Source organism: Vanellus vanellus (genome assembly GCF_965231255.1).
Source record: "Vanellus vanellus genome assembly, contig: HAP1_SCAFFOLD_45, whole genome shotgun sequence".
Taxonomy (NCBI): domain Eukaryota; kingdom Metazoa; phylum Chordata; class Aves; order Charadriiformes; family Charadriidae; genus Vanellus; species Vanellus vanellus.
Window position 1 is genome coordinate 838,937 of NW_028128545.1, and position 18,511 is coordinate 857,447.

The 18,511-nt window shown below is 53.6% G+C and overlaps 2 protein-coding genes across 2 annotated transcripts; both read right to left on the bottom strand.

Annotated features, from left to right (window-relative positions):
- Positions 1–6,941: 6,941 nt before the first annotated feature.
- Positions 6,942–7,916, bottom strand: LOC309684215 (olfactory receptor 14C36-like; the record flags this gene model as incomplete). Its single annotated transcript, XM_082500155.1, has 1 exon — positions 6,942–7,916. The coding sequence occupies one exon, from the start codon at positions 7,914–7,916 to the stop codon at positions 6,942–6,944; it is 975 nt and encodes a 324-aa protein (XP_082356281.1).
- A 7,556-nt stretch (positions 7,917–15,472) lies between these two features.
- Positions 15,473–16,411, bottom strand: LOC309684216 (olfactory receptor 14A16-like; the record flags this gene model as incomplete). The annotated part of the gene is made up of 1 exon (XM_082500156.1): positions 15,473–16,411. One exon carries the CDS (start codon positions 16,409–16,411, stop codon positions 15,473–15,475), a length of 939 nt encoding a protein of 312 aa, XP_082356282.1.
- Positions 16,412–18,511: the final 2,100 nt, after the last annotated feature.

Below are 18,511 nucleotides of genomic sequence, written 5' to 3' on the forward strand. Positions count from 1 at the left end.
GCAGGAGCCAGAGGGTTGGTCTGTTAACTGCAGCTTAGCCCCAGCCCTCATCCCAGCAAGGCAAGTGCTGACAAGAAGGGGAGCAGACAGAGGAGGGGAAAACTGGAGAAATGCCCCAGTGCTGCTGCTGAGGGCGGCAGAAAGGGACAGGCGGTCGGGGATTGGGTCATTTCCCCTCTGCAAGGGTGAGGCCGCTGGGCAGGTGCCCCATGGCCATCAGGGCAGAGTCTGGGCTGGGTAGGAGAGGAGAGCAGGGGGTGGCTCCAGGGAAGGCGTCTGCCCTGCAGGGGATGGTGGGAGGTGCCGGGATCCCCCCTGCCCGGGCATTTCTGGCAGCAGTTCCCTCTCTCCCTGCCTATGTCTCTGCTGCCTGGAGCTGTCCCTGTCGGGACCAGTTTCTCTGTCCCGATGTCTCCTCACTGTCATTACTCATAGACCCCATCCCACACTGTCCAGCTCTGCCCTGCAGACCCCTCCTGGCAGCAGGGCACTGCCCAGGGGCATCTCTGGGTCTGCGGGGGATCAGGAGAGGCTCAGACAAGTGCTAACGAGAAAAGGGGTCTCTGTGCCAGCTCTGGAGTGGAGAAATCCATTCCCACCTCACACTGCCCACCCAGCCAGCCAAGAGGGGGCATTTCCAAGCACAGACACCTTCCTTTTCAGCTGAAAGGTGCCCTGATGTCATGCTTGAGAAGGACCCACTGCACATGACCTTGGGGTGATCTGGAGCGGTGAGCAGCCCTGACCCTCAAAGCACCATCTTCAAAGCAGAAGGAACCTGCCCTGCCCTGCCTTGCCAGGGGTCACTCCTTCTCCCCAAAGATATTTCTCACAGCATGGTGGGGAACTCCCCAGAAAGGCTGAGAGCTGATCCTGGCAGGCGGCAGTGTCCCTGCCCCCCCTCCCCCCCTCCCTCCCCCCCCAGTCCCCGGGTTACAGGGACCCTGCTGGCAAGGACAGCCCTCCGCACCCCTGCCTGCACACCCCTACGCACACCCCTCCAGCCATTGCTGGGAGAAGGCAATCCTACTGCCCTGTCCCTTTGATGGTGCAGCAAGGGATCCCTGATCTGGAGCATGTCTCCTCTACACTGGAGAGAGATCCCATAGGCTGTGGGCTATACCATCTTTCCAAGATCCTTCCAGGAACCACAGTTGCAATGCCCTGCACCCAGAGACTTACCCTGTTAAGGGCTGTGCAGATTTCTCCTCCAGTGAGTTGTCAGCTGTCCTCCTACTCCAGAGTGCATTTGCGCTCTCTCTGCCTCCCTTGTCTCCCCTCGGTGCCTTCAGGACCAAGCAGCAGCCCTGCTGCGCTGTGCAGAGGAGCTGCTCCTGGGCAGAGCTGTCTCTCTGCAGTGCTGCCCGCTTGCCAGGAGCTCCCTCCTTCCCGGGAGCCTGGCCCAGCTCAGCAGCAGAGGACCTGCCCAAGGAGGCACTTTCTTCTCTCCCTCCAGGCTCCCACAGGCATCCCTGGGGCTCCAGGGGACCTGCTGAAGTAATCACGGATGTTCCCTCCCTCAGCTGAAGGAGACTTAGCTCCCGCGGCATTCCTTTTATTGGAAAAAGAGTTGGATGTGAGAATCGCCTCTCCTAGTATTGGACAGGGCACCAGGGGGGTGTAAGAGGAGGATGTAAGATTTCCAAGCCGGGGCGGGGGGCAATTCCGTTGTGTGAATTGGGGCATTTCATTCTGGGTCTGTGGTCTCAGGGCCAGAAAGACATTCAGTTGTTGTTTGTCAATGTACCGTATCTGCTCTGAAGAAAAGCATTTGCATAGGTGAGGTCTCAGACACTTGGTACAAGGATTCCTCGAGGCGTGTCACAGCTTTTCTGGTGCCACAGCTGGTCTTCAAGGACAGCATCCTCCAAGCACAGTAAGGATTGAAACGCAGTCTAAACTCGAAAGGCAATTCAAGGGCACCACTAGGAGTGTTTACTACAGCAGGAACAGGTAAAGAAGCAACAAAGCTACTGTGTGGCCACTGCTGAGTTTCACAAGAGCAGGTGTAGGGAGAGCTGAGATTGTCCATGGCCTCTTTGCCTCAGTCTTCCCCAGCAAGGTCTTGCAGGCCTCTGTGGTTTGAGGGAAGATCCTGGAGGAGAACACCCAGGGATGGATGGGGATCAGCCCGGTAGGCAGTTCAACACCACGCAGCCATGCACTCACTTCCACCAAGTGGGACGATGAAAGAGGAAAGAAAAGGTACAAGCAGGAAACTCATAACTCAGAATAAAATTAGATTAATAAGCAAAGAAGAAGTGGAAGAACAAAAAAGTGAGAAAAGAAAACAAAACAAGCAATGCAAAGGTAACTACTCACAACCTCCCAAAGGTAGAGCGCAGCAAAAGATGGCTGAGCTTCCCCAAAACTTCTCCTCTCTGCTTTAGTGCTGAGTATGACATTATATGGCAGGGAATATCGCTTTGGTTAGTTGGGGTCATCTGCCTGGTTGTGTCCCCTCCCAACCTCTTGTGCACCCCTAGTCTATTCACTGTGGGGGGAGCAGAGTGAGGAACAGAGAAGGCCGTGGTGCTGTGCAGACACTGCTCAGCAACAGCCAAAACATGGGTTTGTTATCAGCATTGTTTTGGTCACAAATCTGAAAAAGAGCACCAGGGACATTTTATGAAGAAAAGTAACTCCATCCCAGCCAGACCCATTGCATCATGCATGATCCGTGCAAGGAAAAGCTTTGTGGAGTCCATGTCCTCAGGTCGGGGTCACAGTCAGGTGGGAGGCACTGAGTCCACTTGGTTTCACACATATCCCATGTCAACCTTTTAATCTGACCTATATTCCCCCACACTTCCGTGAGAAGAACTTGCAGGCAAGCAGGGCTTCGTCATGCATAACAGTTATGTGGGAAGACACATGCCATGACTCTGAACCTGCCCCACTTCCCCCTCCTTTCTCTTGGCTTCTACGGTTGAGCATGATGTCAAAGAGTACAGAGTATCCGTTTGGTCAGTCTGGGTCAGCTGTCCTGGCTGTGTTCCCTCTCATCATCCTGAGAATCCCCAGCCTAATCGCTGGTGGGGCAGAGTGAGGAAAAATACCTCAAAAATCAACAAACAAACAAACAAAAAAACAACCCAAAACAACACCAACCTCAACACTGTGCAAGCACTGCTACACAACAACCAAACCAGCAGTGTGTTGTCAATACTGTTTAGGCAACAAACCAAAATACAGCACCTCACAGACTGCTGTGAGGAAAATTAACTTGCACTCCAGACAGGCCCAGTGACACAGGTCAATGGGAGAGCTTCCAGGGGTGACCTTCCAGACTGAGGGTGGGGGTTACTGCCTCTGGGAGTGTGACGCTCATTGCGTGTTAACAGAAACAGCACTTTGGGCTTGTGCAAGACTTACCACTAAATGTCATGGAAACACCAAGGGAGGAATAAAGATTTTTTGGAATGGACAAGTTTGGGTAAACCTCGAGAAAAGGGCAAAAGGAGCCCATCATGTTTAAAGAGCTTGCTGGTAAAGACCCTTGTGTGGCCATGGCCTGCAAGTGATCAGCCCAGACTCTCCTGTCTTCTGCAATTCCACCAAAGTGCTGCTGGGGTGAGGGGACTCTCTGCTCTTGGTAGGTATGGAGCTGTGAGCGCCAGCCACTGGAGTGGGCATGACAAGTCACAGGCGTTTGTGCACCTGAGGGGGGCAGAAATGGAGAGCCCAGTATGCATCCTTATCGTGTTGGTGGGTGGGTCAGTGTGTGTAACTGCTGGCAAACATGAGGCTGGAGAAGCCAGCCGGTAGGACAGAGACCTGGGAGCATGAGAGAGACCATGACTGGATACCGGAGAGACCAGAGGCTCTGGGAGCTGGCTAGTGGAGGGAGCAGGTGGTCCAAAGCTTCTGCAAGAGAAACTGTGGGGTCTTGGGACTCTGGTACTGGTAAGGTTATAGGTCTGGACCAGGAGGGGAAGGGACTGTATGAGAGAGCAGCAGGAACACATGGAGCTCTGCTTGGGGATGGACAATGAGTCAGCTGAGAGTTGATGGCTGAGGATTATCATGCAGACCAACATGGGCAATGCTATGGTGGGTGTCTGCTACAGACCTGCTGATCTGCAGGGGAGGAGAAGGTAGTAGACAAGGCCTTCTGCGGGTCCTGGTCCTCATGGGGGACTTGAGCTAAGACCTGGATGATGTCATAGCCCTTGGTAGACAAGAGAAATGCAATCACCCAGACGGCAAAGACCTGGGTTCTGTTTGTGCCTTCCGGCTTTGCCAGCAGCCTTGGCAATTTCCAGTGCAGGTTGTCCCACTCCTGCCCCTGTTTTCCTCCAGGCTGCAGACACCCATCTTGCTTCCCCACCTTGCTCTCCACTGGGAATTTCTGTACATCCACTGATGTTGCTGTGCCCTAACCGGCTGTTTCTTGGAACACAAAGCCATGGGATCGTCACCAACTCTCTCTGGGTGTCCTCTTGCACTACAGCTCTACCCTTGGAGGGACATTTCTTCTTCCTCCTGTCCAGTCTCCACTTTCCCAGCTGCACTATAAAGCATTTTTTCTCTCTCCTGCATTTTCCCACTTCCAAGGAAAGCTCAAAAAAATCTCAGAATGCACCCTCCAGGCAGGCGACCTAACTCATCAGCGACTTACATCATCAGGCCTTTCAGCTGACCAGATAGAAGTGACCTCACTGTGATCTTCTAAACCACCTGGCTGCTGCTGCTGGCCTTTCAGCTTTGTGGGTAGATGTAGGCAAGCCATCTGCCTGCTGCTGTCCCTTCAGATACTCAGGCAGAAGGGACACGCCAACCCATACCCATGTCCTCTTGCTCGATGGGGCTTCCTCGTTCAGGTGAGTAATAAGGACATTAAACAGCATTGGCCAAAATGCTGATCAGTGAGGGATTCTGGTTATGACTGGCTTCTGGGAGGACTTTGTTCCACTGTGGACATTTGGGCCTGATCATCTAGCCAATTTCCCACCCACCACACCATCTACTGTTTCAGCCCAGAGAGCATCAATATGGCCATAAGGAGATGATGTCAAAGGCCGTGCACAATGCCGGGTACACAACATGCCCTTGTTTCCCCTAACCATTCTGGTCCAGCAAAGCCTTTCTTGTCCTTCCACTGCCTGGAGATGGCTGCAGGAGGACGGACCCCATCACCCTCAAAGGGATTGAGGAAGGCTGACCTGTTTATAATTACCCGAATCCTCACCCCTGCCCTTCTTCAAGATGGGTTTGACATCTGCCTTCTCCATAGAACTCGGAACCTGTCTGGCTGCTCTGGCACATTTGAGGGCATAATCCAGATTCACAGGACAGGGTGACATAACAGACACGAGCAGTTGCAGTGAGCCTGTCCAGGGCAGTGGAGATGAACATCCCTGGGATTGTGGGGATTTGTTCCTGCAGTCACACACAGAAATGTCAGAGCTCTGTCAGGTGCCCACACCTCAGCTGGTTTCGGGCACTCCTCATACACACATGGCTGATCAGAGACACGAGTCCTTCCCTTGCCCGTGCAGAGGCAGTGCACTGCAACAGTCACAGTGTCTCTCTGACCTCCTGCCGCCACCCCCAGAGGCTGGGAGGCACCGCAGCCCTGCGGTGTGTCGCCCTGCTCTGCTCTCCTGCTGAGGATGGACACGGGGACCTCGGTTCAAGGAAGCACATCCCAGTGCTGCAACCAAGTGTTTCCCCAGAGGATGTTACTCTCCAAGTGAAGTGACCTCTTCTGTGACACTCGCCTTCATGGCACCCCCAGGAATAGCTGATGGCATTTATGCTCACCCTTGTCTATCTCCCCACACGCACACGCTGTGCATACTTAGGACTCATCTGTACGATGCAAAGGTGGACTTCTGACCTCCTCATTTGGTGTCCCTCTATCTGAAGGAACAAAGAACCTCTCCGAGCTGGGGTGAAAGGCCATTGCTAGAAATGGAGGTTTTCTTGGCAAGAGCATGATGGCGGCCTTGGGGCAACTTCCCCGCGTTGTCCAGTGGGCACAGGCACAGCCCAGACACTGCTCTGCTGCTCCGTCATGTCTCTCGCAGGAGCCTGGCTTTGCCAGGACACTGCTGTGTGCCCCCACCCTGCACACTCCCACACTTCAGCTCTTCCCTGCGGTTTTCCTCTCCGGGGCACTTGCCAGCCCCGCCAGCCCAGACCCTCCCTGAATCTGGCCACCTCCTGCCCTCTCCCCAGCGCAGACCAGCAGAGCAGACCCATTGGGAGTGGTCCCACAGCAGCACATGGAGGCCAGTGAGAATGTCCACCCAGCCGGCATGCTGAGGAGATCTCCTCCCCAGGCAGTTGCAGACCCAGCTGACAACCTTCCTGCCCAGGGTGGCGTGAGAGAATTGGCACAGGGCATCCTCAGGAAGGTCCTTTTGTCCCAGGGACAGGGCAGCCTGGCCAAGATGCCCCACCACAGCAAAGGGTTTCACTGTCCATGTCTGCCCTGCTGTACTCTCGGCACAGCCCATCTCCCCTCAGCGCCTCTTCCCAAGAGAACTCATCCGTGCTGGCCTGGCCAGCCATTACTGCACCCCATCCCCAGGTGTCCCACAGCCCCTGAGCTGGTGGTGCGGCTCTGCAGAGTTGGGGGCTGTGGTGCCCAGGGCCATGATGGTCAGGCTGCGAGGCAGACCCAGCTTAGGTGGCTCCTTCCCCTTCCACCTCAGCACACAGATGCTGCCCCTGCAGCTCCAGAGAAGATCTCGGAGAAAGGATATCAGATCAGCGTGATGGGTCAGGGTCTTTATTTTGTTTAAACACACTGAGAGAGCAGGTCTTTCTTTATAAAAAGTCTCCGGCTCACATAAGACAGGCAGATGCTGACACAGAAACAGGATACAGGGTGACTCTTCTTTTTGTTCACAGCATTAACACAACCCAGGAAAGATAAAAAACAAAGAAAGAAAGGAAAAAACCTAGTCAAGAGAGTCTGGACCTGTAACGAGTTACATCATGTGTGATCTGTAGAAGAAGACTGAAAATTTAATTGCTGCTTCTGAAAAAAAAACAGTCATAAGTTTCCTTAGGGCATCCTTGAGCTCCTGGTTCCTCATGCTGTAGATGAGGGGGTTCACTGATGGAGGCACCACCGAGTACAGAAATGACACCAACAGGTCCAGGGATGGGGAGGAGATGGAGCGGGGCTTCAGGTAGGCAAATACGGCAGTGCTGAGAAAGAGGGAGACCACAGCCAGGTGAGGGAGGCACGTGGAAAAGGCTTTGTGCTGTCCCTGCTCTGAGGGGATCCTCAGCACAGCCCTCAATATCTGCACATATGACAGCACAATGAAAACAAAACACCCAGATACAAAACAGGAACTAACCACAAGAAGCCCAACTTCCCTGAGGTAAGCATCTGTGCAAGAGAGCTTCAGGATGTGGGGGATTTCACAGAAGAACTGGTCCAGGGCATTGCCCTGGCAGAGGGGCAGTGAAAATGTATTGGCCGTGTGCAGGAGAGAATAGAGAAAAACACTGCCCCAGACAGCTGCTGCCATGCGTACACAAGCTCTGCCTCCCAGGAGGGTCCCGTAGTGCAGGGGTTGGCAGATGGCAACGTAGCGGTCATAGGCCATGACGGTGAGAAGAAAAACCTCTGCTGAAATGAAGAAGACAAACAGAAAGATTTGAGCAGCACATCCGGCATAGGAAATGACCCTGGTGTTCCAGAGGGAATTGGCCATGGCTTTGGGGAGAGTGGTGGAGATGGAGCCCAGGTCCAGGACAGAGAGGTTGAGGAGGAAGAAGTACATGGGTGTGTGGAGGCGGTGGTCGCAGGCGATGGTGGTGATGATGAGGCCGTTTCCCAGGAGGGCAGCCAGGTAGATGCCCAGGAAGAGCCAGAAGGTCAAGAGCTGCAGTTCCCCTGTGTCTGCGAATGCCAGGAGGAGGAAGTGGGTGATGGAGCTGCTGTTGGACATCTGATTTCTTTGTACATGAGGTTCTGCCAAAGGAGGTAAACCACACTCACAAGTTAGAACTGCTCTGAGCAAAACTAGTCACATTCCCTGTGTCCCATTCTCCTCTGTCCTTCCCAAACACACATGACCTTCCTCTTTCCTTTCAGGAACTTTTGACTTCCCCAAGTTCCGATCTCTGCTTTGTGCTGGACAAACAAGACACAAGGAGGAGGCTTCTGCCCATGGGCTACCAAGCAGTCACCCCTGCTCAATAGCAGTGGGCATCTGGGAATGTGTGGCAGCTTCCGAAAGTCACCGTTGGCCTCATCGCTAATCGCTAATCCATGTGTCATGAAGACAAGCTGGTCATCATTTTCAATCAGGAGAATGCCAGATAAACTTTCACCTGAACCCCCTTGTCCCCGTAGAGTACGAGGGTAAGAACAAAAGCAGCATGAAGAGGAGGGGAAGATGGAGAAACGCTCCTGCTGAGGGAGGAAAGGGACCTATACACAGTGCTTAGGAGGAGTTTCTCCTCCTTGGTGTGTGGCTGCTGAGGAGGCACCTCAGCCAGAAACCCCACAGCCTTGATGTCAGCAGCTCTGCTGGGCGAGAGAGGTGAACGGGGGTGGTTTCAGTAGAAGGCACCCTCATTACAGGAGATGGCAGGAAGGTGCCCGAATCACCCTCCCAGGGCACATGGGAGCTGCTCCCTCACTCCCTGTCCAGGGCTCTGCTGCCTGGAGCTGTCCCTGCTGGGAGCTCTTTCTCTGGCAGCACGTCTCCTCCCCGGCAGTGCACACAGAACCCATCATAGATTCTGTGTGCTCAGCTCTGCCATGCAGACACCTCCTGGCAGCAGAACACTGCCCAGGAGCATCCCTGTGGGTGCAGGCTTTGACAGGAACATCTGACCGACCCTGATAAGGCTGGAAAGGTGATGCTGGGTGCTGTCTGTAAGCTGTAGGGCATTGATTTTTCTTAATCCCAGAATTATTCACCTCTCAAATTTGGAGACTCAGTGCCTTCTCAAGAATGGGGAGATGAATCTCCATGTCTCACTCCTCACACAGAAAAAGAAAAGCAGAAGACTGAAAGCACAAAATCCTTCCCTTTCAGGTACCCCTGCCTTGATGTTCTTGAAACGTGTCCTCTGCCACTGACCTTGAGCTGTGAGCAGCCCTGACCCACGCACTTCTCCCTCTCAGAAGCAGAACCCTGCTATGCAAGAAGTTGCTCCTTCCATGCAGAGCTTCTCCCCAGAGCGCCGTGGGAGCTCCCTGGGCAGGCGCAGAGCTGACCCTGGCAGGCGGCAGAGTCCCTGCCCCGGCACACAGCCCGCAGGGTGCAGGGACCCTACTGGCAAGGACAGCCCTGCCCACCCCTGCCTGCACACCTATCTTCACACCTCAGAGCCATCCCTGGGAGAAGGCAGCTGACATTCATTGTCCATCTGACGGTGCAGCAGGGCATCCCTGCTCTGAATCATCCTGCTGCTTGGCACCAGAAAAGCCAGGAGAGCCATCCTGACAGCTTCTATCAGCCATGGCATGTGTCAGGTGTAGCAGACACTGCCAGGAACTCATCTGCATTGCCCCACAGCCAGAGACTTACCATGGGAAAGGCTGTGAAGATGTCTCTCCCAGGGAGCTCTCAGCTATACGAAAGACACCCCAGACTGTCCTTATCTCTTTCTCCCTTCTCTCTTCTGCCCTCGCTGCCTGCAGGCAGTGCCCTCAGCCCTGCTGTGCTGTGCAGAGGAGCTGCTCCTGGGCAGAGCTGTCTCTCTGCAGAGCTGCCCGCTTGCCAGAAGCTCCCTCCGGCCCAGCAGCCCGGCCCAGCTCAGCAGCAGAGGACCAGCCCACGGTGGCACTGTCTCTGTCCCCTCTGGGCTCTGTCAGAGATGTCCCTGGGGCTCCAGGGCAACCTGCTGGGAAACAAGCTGAAGTAAGCACTTATGTTTTCTCTCTCTGCTGGGCAGGGAAACTTCTTTCCAGCAGTGTCATTTCCCCTGTCAGAGACAGAGTTAGGTCCACAAATCCCCTCTTCTTGTCCCACTAGGAGACAGCACACTCAGGTAGTGAAAGGCAGGGATTTCATGTTCCTCCTGTAGCCATGCAAAGCACAGGTGACATTTCTTGTGCCAGAGGTGCTCCAAGGGACTTGCAGGTAACTGATGGAGCAATTCAGAGGGAAATGGCAGTGTCTGGGGTCATCATTTTGGAGGCTGGTCGGTCATCCCTTTGGCCAGCTGAAATGTCAGCACATTCTTATCTTTAAGTCAATGAAGCCTCCTCCCCGCCGTGCCCCAATCCCTCAAGGTGTCCCTGCGCCTCCAGGGCTGACAGCTCCTCAAAGGCAGCGGGGTCTCTCCTGGGGAGCAGAGTTTGAAGCAGAAGGAAGTCATCACCAACCGTCCCTCTCTGACCCCTGGACAGAGTGATTCCTGCAGTGGGAATTGCTCTGCCAGGGTGTGCGGATCTACAGGAGGTGTCCATGTTCCCCTCTGGAAAAACCCCATTGCTGTCCCATTGCCAGGCAGAGCACGGAGGCAGTGACATTCCCACCGGTGCAGGGCAGGGATGGAGCCAAGTCAATGGAGGCACCTCAGCTCTCAGCAGTATTCCTGAGGCCGGAGGGACATTCAGCTTCTCCAGGGCACCCCACAGACCCACAGGAGGTGGATTCGTCTTACCTCAGCTCAGCTGCCCAAAACCGGTGTGAGCTCCTTATCTGAGCTGCTCTGTGAGTAACGGAGACAGAGGCCAGGAAGGAGCTTGTCCGATGCAAGCACCGGGTGACATTTGAGGTGCCAGAGGTGGTTCAGGACATGTGCCAGGAACTGCAAGCTCTAACGGAGCAATTGTGAGAGACAGGGCAGCATCTGGGGGCATTGTCCTGGACACTGGTGGGGAATCCTTTTGGCCAGCTGAAATGATAGAAGATCAAAGGATCCCAGAATCATAGAATGGAAGGGAATGGATGGAACCTTTGGAGATCATCTAGTCCAACACCCTGCCAAAGCAGGGTCACCTAGAGCAGGTTGGACTTGAACACATCCAGGTGGATTTTGAGTTTTGCTGGAGAAGGAGACTCCAGAGCCTCTTCTAGTGCTCTGGCACCATCAAAGTAAATAAGTTTTTCCTCACGTTGAGATGGACTTTCCCATGTTCCAGTCTATGCCCGTCGCCTTTTGTCCTGTCACTGGGCATTACCAAAAAGGAGTCTTTCCCTATCCTCTTGACACCCACACTTTAGATATTGATAAGCATTGAGGAATTGAGGAGACCCCCTCTCAGCCTTCTCTTCTACAGGCTAAACAGACCCAGCTCTCTCAGCCTTTCCTCACAAGAGAGGTGCTCCAGTCCCCTGATCATCTTTGTAGCCCTCTGCAGGACTCTCTCCCGTAGATCCCTGTCTTTCTTGAATGCACCCCATTATATTATATTACATTATACCCCAGGATACCATTGGCCTTCTTTGCCACAAAGGCACGTTGTTGGATCATGGTCAACTTGTAGTCCACCAGGACTCTGCTCTCAGCAGAGCATCTATCAAGTAGTGGAACCCGTAACCTGTACTGGTGCATGGGGTTATTACTCCCCACGTACAGTACCTCACACTTGCCCTTGTTGAACTTCATGAGGTTCCCCTCTGCCCAACTCTCCAGCCTGTCCAGGTCACAGCCTTCTGGCGTGTCAGCCACCCCTCCCAGCTCTGTGTCATCAGCAAACTTGCTGATCGTACACTCTGTCCCTTCATCCAGGTCATTGATGAATATACCGAACAGGACTGGACCCAGTACTGACCCCTGAGGGACACCACTTGTTACTGACCTCCAACCAGACTCTGCACCACTAACCACAACCCTCTGAGCTCTATCTGCCAGCCACTGTTCAATTCACCTCACTGTCCATTCATCTAACCCACGCTTCCTAAGCTTGCCTGTGAGGATGATGGGGGAGACAGTGTCGATAGCCTTGCTGAAGTCATGGTAGACAACATCCACTGCCCCCCCCATCCACCCACGCCATCATAGAAGGCTATCAGATTAGTCAAACATGAATTCCCTTTGGTGAATCCATGCTGACTACTTCTGATAACCTTCCTTTCCTCCAGATGCTTGAAGATGACACCCCGAACAAGCTATTCCATCATCTTTCCAGGGATGGAGGTGAGGCTGACTGGCCTCTAGTTTCCCAGGTCATCCTCCTCCAGTCCTCAGGCACCTCACCTGTTCTCCAGGACCTATCAAAGATGATGGAGAGCAGCCCAGCAGTGACTTCCCCCAGCTCCCTCAGCACTCACAGGTGCATTCCATCGGGCCCCATGGACTTGTGGGTATCCAGTGTATTGAATTGTTCTCTAACTTCTTCAACCAAGGTGAAGTCTTGCTTCATCCAGACTTTCTCTGTTACACGCAAAGTCGGGGACTCCCGAGGACTGGCCCAAGCAGTGAAGAGAGAAGCAAAGAAGGCATTCAGCAACTCCACCTTTTCTCCATCATCTGTCACCACTTCTGTCACTCAACGATGGGCCCACAATTTCCCTAGTTTTCCTTTTGCCTCCTATATACTTTAGGAAACCCTTCCTGTTGACGTTGACATCCCTCACCAGGCTCAATTCAGAGGTTGCCTTGGCTTTCCTTGTTTCACCCCTGCATACCCTGACAGCATTCTTTTACTCTTCCCAAGGGGTCAGTCCCTTCTTCTACCTACTGTAAACTCCCTTCTTCCACCCGCGCTTTTTCAGAAGCTCCCTGATCAGCATTGCAGGTCTCCTGCTTCATTTCCTGATTTCTCCCTCTTAGGGAGGCACTAACACTGAGTTTGGAGGAAATGATGCTTAAATATCAGCTGGTTCTCTTGAGCCTGTGATTGTGAGGTGATTCTCACCTGTCTGTAGAAGGCCTCATCATCTTCCCCATCCTGATCAGGTGGCCTGTAATAAACACCCGCAACAGTGTCTCTCCTGTTACCCTGCCCCTTAATCCTTACCCACAAGCTCTCAACTCGCTCCTCGTCCACCTCAGGGACAGCTCGATGCATTCCAGTTGCTCTCTCACATAAAGAGCAACCCCACCACCTCGCCTCGCTGGCCTATCTTTCCTACAGAGAACATAGCCCTCCATGACAGTGTTCCCGTCAGGTGAGCTATCCCACCATGTCTCAGTAATTACAATGAGATCATGGCCCTGTGACCACACCCAGATCTCTAATTCTTCTTTGTTTGCCATGCTGCGTGCATTAGTGTATAAGCATTTCGGAAAGGCCATTAAGTGTGTCGTTTTTGCACTTGAGGGGTGGTGGGCCTTCCGATCCTCAAAAATACTAGCACTCTGCCCCACAAGTGCTGAGCTCCTACCCCCAGGCGCCTCTCTAGCGAGCCCAGTTACGTGCCCATCCCCATTCTACCTAGTTTAAAGCTCTCTCAATGAGCCCTGATGACTCAAGTCCTAGAACAGTTTTTCCCCTGAGAGACAGGCTTTTCCCACCTGCTACCAGCACGCCTGGTGTTGTGTGAATCAGGCCATGGTGGAAGAACCCGAAGCCCTGCTGGTAGCACCAGGCTTGGAGCCAGTCCTTGATCTGCTGGCAGATGGTGAAGGAAGCAAGGCAGAAAGAGTGCAAAAGAGAGAGGCCTGGTCTGTTCCATGTTTCTTGGGCACCCCGGAGAACCTGCCCCAGGAAAATTGTCCCAGACCAGTCCCACACACCGGCCATTGCTGTCTGTGACCATACACCTCACCTCTGGGTCTTCCTTTTTTTTCCTTTTTTGAAAACAGGGGTTATGTGTCCCCCTTTCCAGTCAGCAGGAACCTCACCAGACTGCCACGACTCCTCAAAGTCACACTCAAAGAGTTGTGGTCAAGAGCTCCATGTCCAAGTGGAGACCAGTTACGAGCGGTGTTCCTCAGGGGCTGGTACTGGGACCAGTGCTGTTCAACATCTTTGTTGATCAAGGTTCTGCTTGGAAATACATACAGAATACGGAGGGATATAACGTGTAGCGTCCTGCACGGGTCTATACCAAAACCTGCACTGGTTAATGTGTTTTCAATGACTCAGAGGAGTCAAGATTTAACTTGTAGGGTCCTGCAGGGGTCTATACCACAACCTGCACTGGTTAATGTGTTTTTAAAAACTCAGAGGAGTCAAGAGTGCTTATTCATAAGATTTGTAGAAGACATTACATCGAGGAGAGCATCATCTTCTTCCCCTGGTATCATTTTGAGGAGGGGGAGCAATTGAGCAGCTGGTTGGCTGGCTGGCTGCTGGTCAAAGATAACCCTCCACAGAACGGCATCAGCTCTGCTGTGCCCAGTATGGGGCTCCCCAGCACAAGACAGACCCTCGCAGACTGGAGCGAGTCCTGCAGAGGCCGGAAGGATGGTTGTGGCCTGGAGCACATTATGGACAAGGAGACCCTGGGAGAGCTGGGTCTACGTTCGTATTGTAGATGATGCTCAATCCCGACAGCATATTCCCTCTTTTCTGCCTCCACCGGCCAAACTCGGCAGAAGAGCACGAGCACCCTGGGCTTCCGCAGGCAGCTCCTGTATCTCGTATCCCATATTATAGCAACTTTCCAGTCTCTGAAGGGGGCCTACAAGAAAGCTGGAGAGGGAATTTTTGCAAGGGCATGTGGGGACAGGATGAGGCGTATTGGCTTCAAACTAGAAGAGGGGAGACTTAATGTAGACATTAGGAAGAAATTTTTCACTCTGAGGGTGGTGAGGCACAGGAAAGTTGTGGATGCCCCATCCTTGGAAGTGTTCAAGACCAGGCTGGATGAGGCTTTGAGAAACCCGGTCTACTGGGAGGTGTCCCTGCCCATGGCAGAGGGCTGCACCTAGATGATCTTAAATGTCCCTTCACACCAAAACCATTCTATGATTCTATGATCTCACCAGTGTCCCTTCCCTCTTCCTGCTGGGTGTCCACTGACTCCCATGGAACTTGTTTCTGGGTACCCCGACTGAGTGCTTAACTTTTGAGGGACTTCACCTTCGAGGGTGAATCACCTTCTGAGTCTCCATTCACTCCCAGCTCAGGACAAGTTGCCACTGCCCATCCTCTCCTGACCCCTCCAAATTCATTTCCAGAGAGACCTCTACATGCCATCAGTCCTGTCATACAGGACGCAGCCAGAGGTAATTGGGAGCTCATGCAGCACCTTCTGCCATCGGACACCAAGCAGAGAGCCTGTAAAAACAGAACTGTTGTTACAATAGAACCCAAGGGTACCGTGTGCTTAACCCCAAACACAGGAAGAAAGCAAAGAGAGCAGACACTTTAAAAGAGACATTTGTGCAATATTTTTTTGGCAGTAACTCTGGAGGAAGAGTCCAGGCTTCAGGCACTGCACCCAGGAGATGCCCTTCTATTGAAGACCTGCTATTGGACATTGCTCGTCTAATTCAGTAATGTGCATGTGTCAGACACAACATGATCAAGCCTGAGGAGAAGTATTATAAGCCTAGAATATGATCTATAAGAAAGATTATCAGAAGGGAAAAAAAATGGGCACCCAGCCAAAGATAAACTCGGAAAAAAGTGCAGAGAAGGGGAGAGAGGTTAGGGTTGGTGAAACAATGTCCATTGAGCCAGTTTCCATAGGACATCCTTGAGCTCCTGGTTCCTCATGCTGTAAATGAGGGGATTTACTGATGGAGGCACCACAGAGTACAAAATGGAAACCAACAGGTTCAGGGATGGAGAGGAGATGGTTTGGGGCGTCAGGTAGGCAACCATTCCAGTGCTGAGAAAGAAGGAGACCACGGCAAGGTGAGGGAGGCACATGGAAAAGGCTTTGTGCCGCCCCTGCTGTGAAGGGATCCTCAGCACGGCCCTGAAGATCTGCACATAGGAAAAGAGAATGAAAGCAAAACACCCGAATCCTAGTAAGGCACAAACTAGAAGGAGGCCAGCTTCCCTGATGCAATCTGAATGAGAGCAGGAGAGCTTGAGGATGTGGGGGATTTCACAGAAGAACTGGTCCAGGGCATTGCCCTGGCAGAGGGGCAGTGAAAATGTATTGGCCGTGTGCAGGAGAGAATAGAGAAAAACACTGCCCCAGACAGCTGCTGCCATGCGGACACAAGCTCTGCTGCCCAGGAGGGTCCCGTAGTGCAGGGGTTGGCAGATGGCAACATAGCGGTCATAGGACATGACTGTGAGAAGGTAAAACTCTGCTGAAATGAAAAAGAAAAAGACAAAGACCTGTGCAACACACCCCTGGTAGGAAATAGCCCTGGTGTCCCAGAGGGAATTGGCCATGGCTTTGGGGAGAGTGGTGGAGATGGAGCCCAGGTCAAGAACAGAGAGGTTGAGGAGGAAGAAGTACATGGGGGTGTGGAGGCGGTGGTCGCAGGCGATGGCGGTGATGATGAGGCCGTTTCCCAGGAGGGCAGCCAGGTAGATGCCCAGGAAGAGCCAGAAGGTCAAGAGCTGCAGCTCCCGTGTGTCTGTGAATGCCAGGAGGACGAAGTGGGTGATGGAGCTGCTGTTGGACATTTGCTTCCTCTGAGCATTGGGCACTGTCCAAGAAAGAAAAGGCAGTTCAAAGATAGTGAAGACTTTTATAAGAAAAAAACCTGCTCCGTGTCTCTGTGAAGCATCGGAGACTGCCTTTCCCTATTAAAGACGACCTTTGTCACATCCCTCTTTTGAGCTCTGCTTTGTGGTGGCTGAGGGTGCCCCAGGGAGCAGAGAACTCTGCTGTGAGCTCTGGAGGGGTTAGTTATACCCTACAGAAATAGGAAATAAGAACATGGTGTTATCTCATATTAAATCCACTCATAACATCAAAGAGCTTTTCAGCATTGTTGCTCCCAGTTCACCTGACTGCAGAGCAGAGCTGTGGGGATTTTGGTTTGTTTGTACTGTTCTTGTTTCCCCAATGCTCCCGAGGAGTGTTTTATGGCAGAAATTGTTGGACTTTCTGCCGCACTCCGTGTGAAGCCTTGTGGGTCCTGAGAGGCCGAGGGGCTGTCCCTCCGTGTGGGGTGAGGGCAGTCGGTCTGTCCAGCAGCCCTGCTCTCATCTGCCCTGTGCTGGCACCTCTTGGAGCTGGATAATGATGGACTCAGCTGTTCCCCTGAGAAGGAACTGGCCACTGCTGGGACCAGAGGAATGCAGTTTCCATGTGCCCCTCTCCAAAGCCCTCAGCCCGTCTCATCGTACCTGAGGAGGATCTCAGCCCTCCCCTCCCAGCCAGGGACACAGAGGACTCCCTGCAGCTGCCTGCGCCAAGACGCCCGGCAGCATTGCCATGACCTGAGCACTGAGAGGTCTCCTCCGTGGGGCTGCTGGACAACATAGAGATGCCAGAGAATGCTGTACCCATCTGGAGAGCAGCTGCAGCCTAGCATGAGCCCCTCCAAGAAGGAGTTGAATGTCCTATGGGTGGGGTGTCTCGAAGGGAGAATTGGGTCATTTGTTTTGCCCTGAGCCCACAAATTATGAGGAGAATTTACTCCCATGGACATATCGTCATGGCAGGAGCCAGAGGGTTGGTCTGTTAACTGCAGCTTAGCCCCAGCCCTCATCCCAGCAAGGCAAGTGCTGACAAGAAGGGGAGCAGACAGAGGAGGGGAAAACTGGAGAAATGCCCCAGTGCTGCTGCTGAGGGCGGCAGAAAGGGACAGGTGGTCGGGGACTTGGTCATTTCCCTCTGCAAGGGTGAGGCCGCTGGGCAGGTTCCCCATGGCCATCAGGGCAGAGGCTGGGATGGGTGGGAGAGGAGAGCAGGGGGTGGCTCCAGGGAAGGCGTCTGCCCTGCAGAGGATGGTGGGAGGTGCCGGGATTCCCCCTGCCTGGGCATTTCTGGCAGCAGCTCGCTCTCTCCCTGTCCATGTCTGGGCTGTCTGGAGCTGACCCTGCTGGGAGTCTTTTCTCTGTCCCCATGCCTCCTCGCTGTCATTTCTCATAGACCCCATCCCACACTCTGTCCAGCTCTGCCCTGCAGACCCCTCCTGGCAGCAGGGCACTACCCAGGGGCATCTCTGGGTCTGCGGGGGATAAGGAGAGGCTCAGACAAGTGCTAATGAGAAATGGGTGCCAGCTCTGGAGTGGAGAAATCCATTCCCATCTCCCACTGTCCACCCAGCCAGCCAAGAGGGGGCATTTCCAAGCACAGACTCCTTCCTTTTCAGCTGAATGGTGCCTTAATGTCCTTCTTGAGAAGGACCCTCTGCAAATGACCCTGGGGTGATCTGGAGCTGTGAGCAGCCCTGACCCCCGCAGTACCCTCGTAAAAGAAGAGGAACCTGCCCTGCCCTGCTTCGCCAGCGATCACTCCTTCTACCCAAAGATATTTCTCACACCATGGTGGGGAGGTCCCCAGGCGGTCAGAGAGCTGACCCTGTCAGGCGGCAGAGTCCCTGCCCCGGCACACAGCCCCCTGGGTGCAGGGACCCTGCTGGCAAGGACAGCCCTGCCCACCCCTGCCTGCACACGCCTACACACACCTCCACAGCCATCCCCAGCAGAAGGCAGCTCTCAGGCGCTGTCCCTCTCACCAGGCAGCAGGGAAGCCCTGCTCTGGAGCACATCCTCCTCCTCTACAGCACAGAAACTGAGAGAGTCCTCCTGACAGAGCCAGCAGCTGTCAGA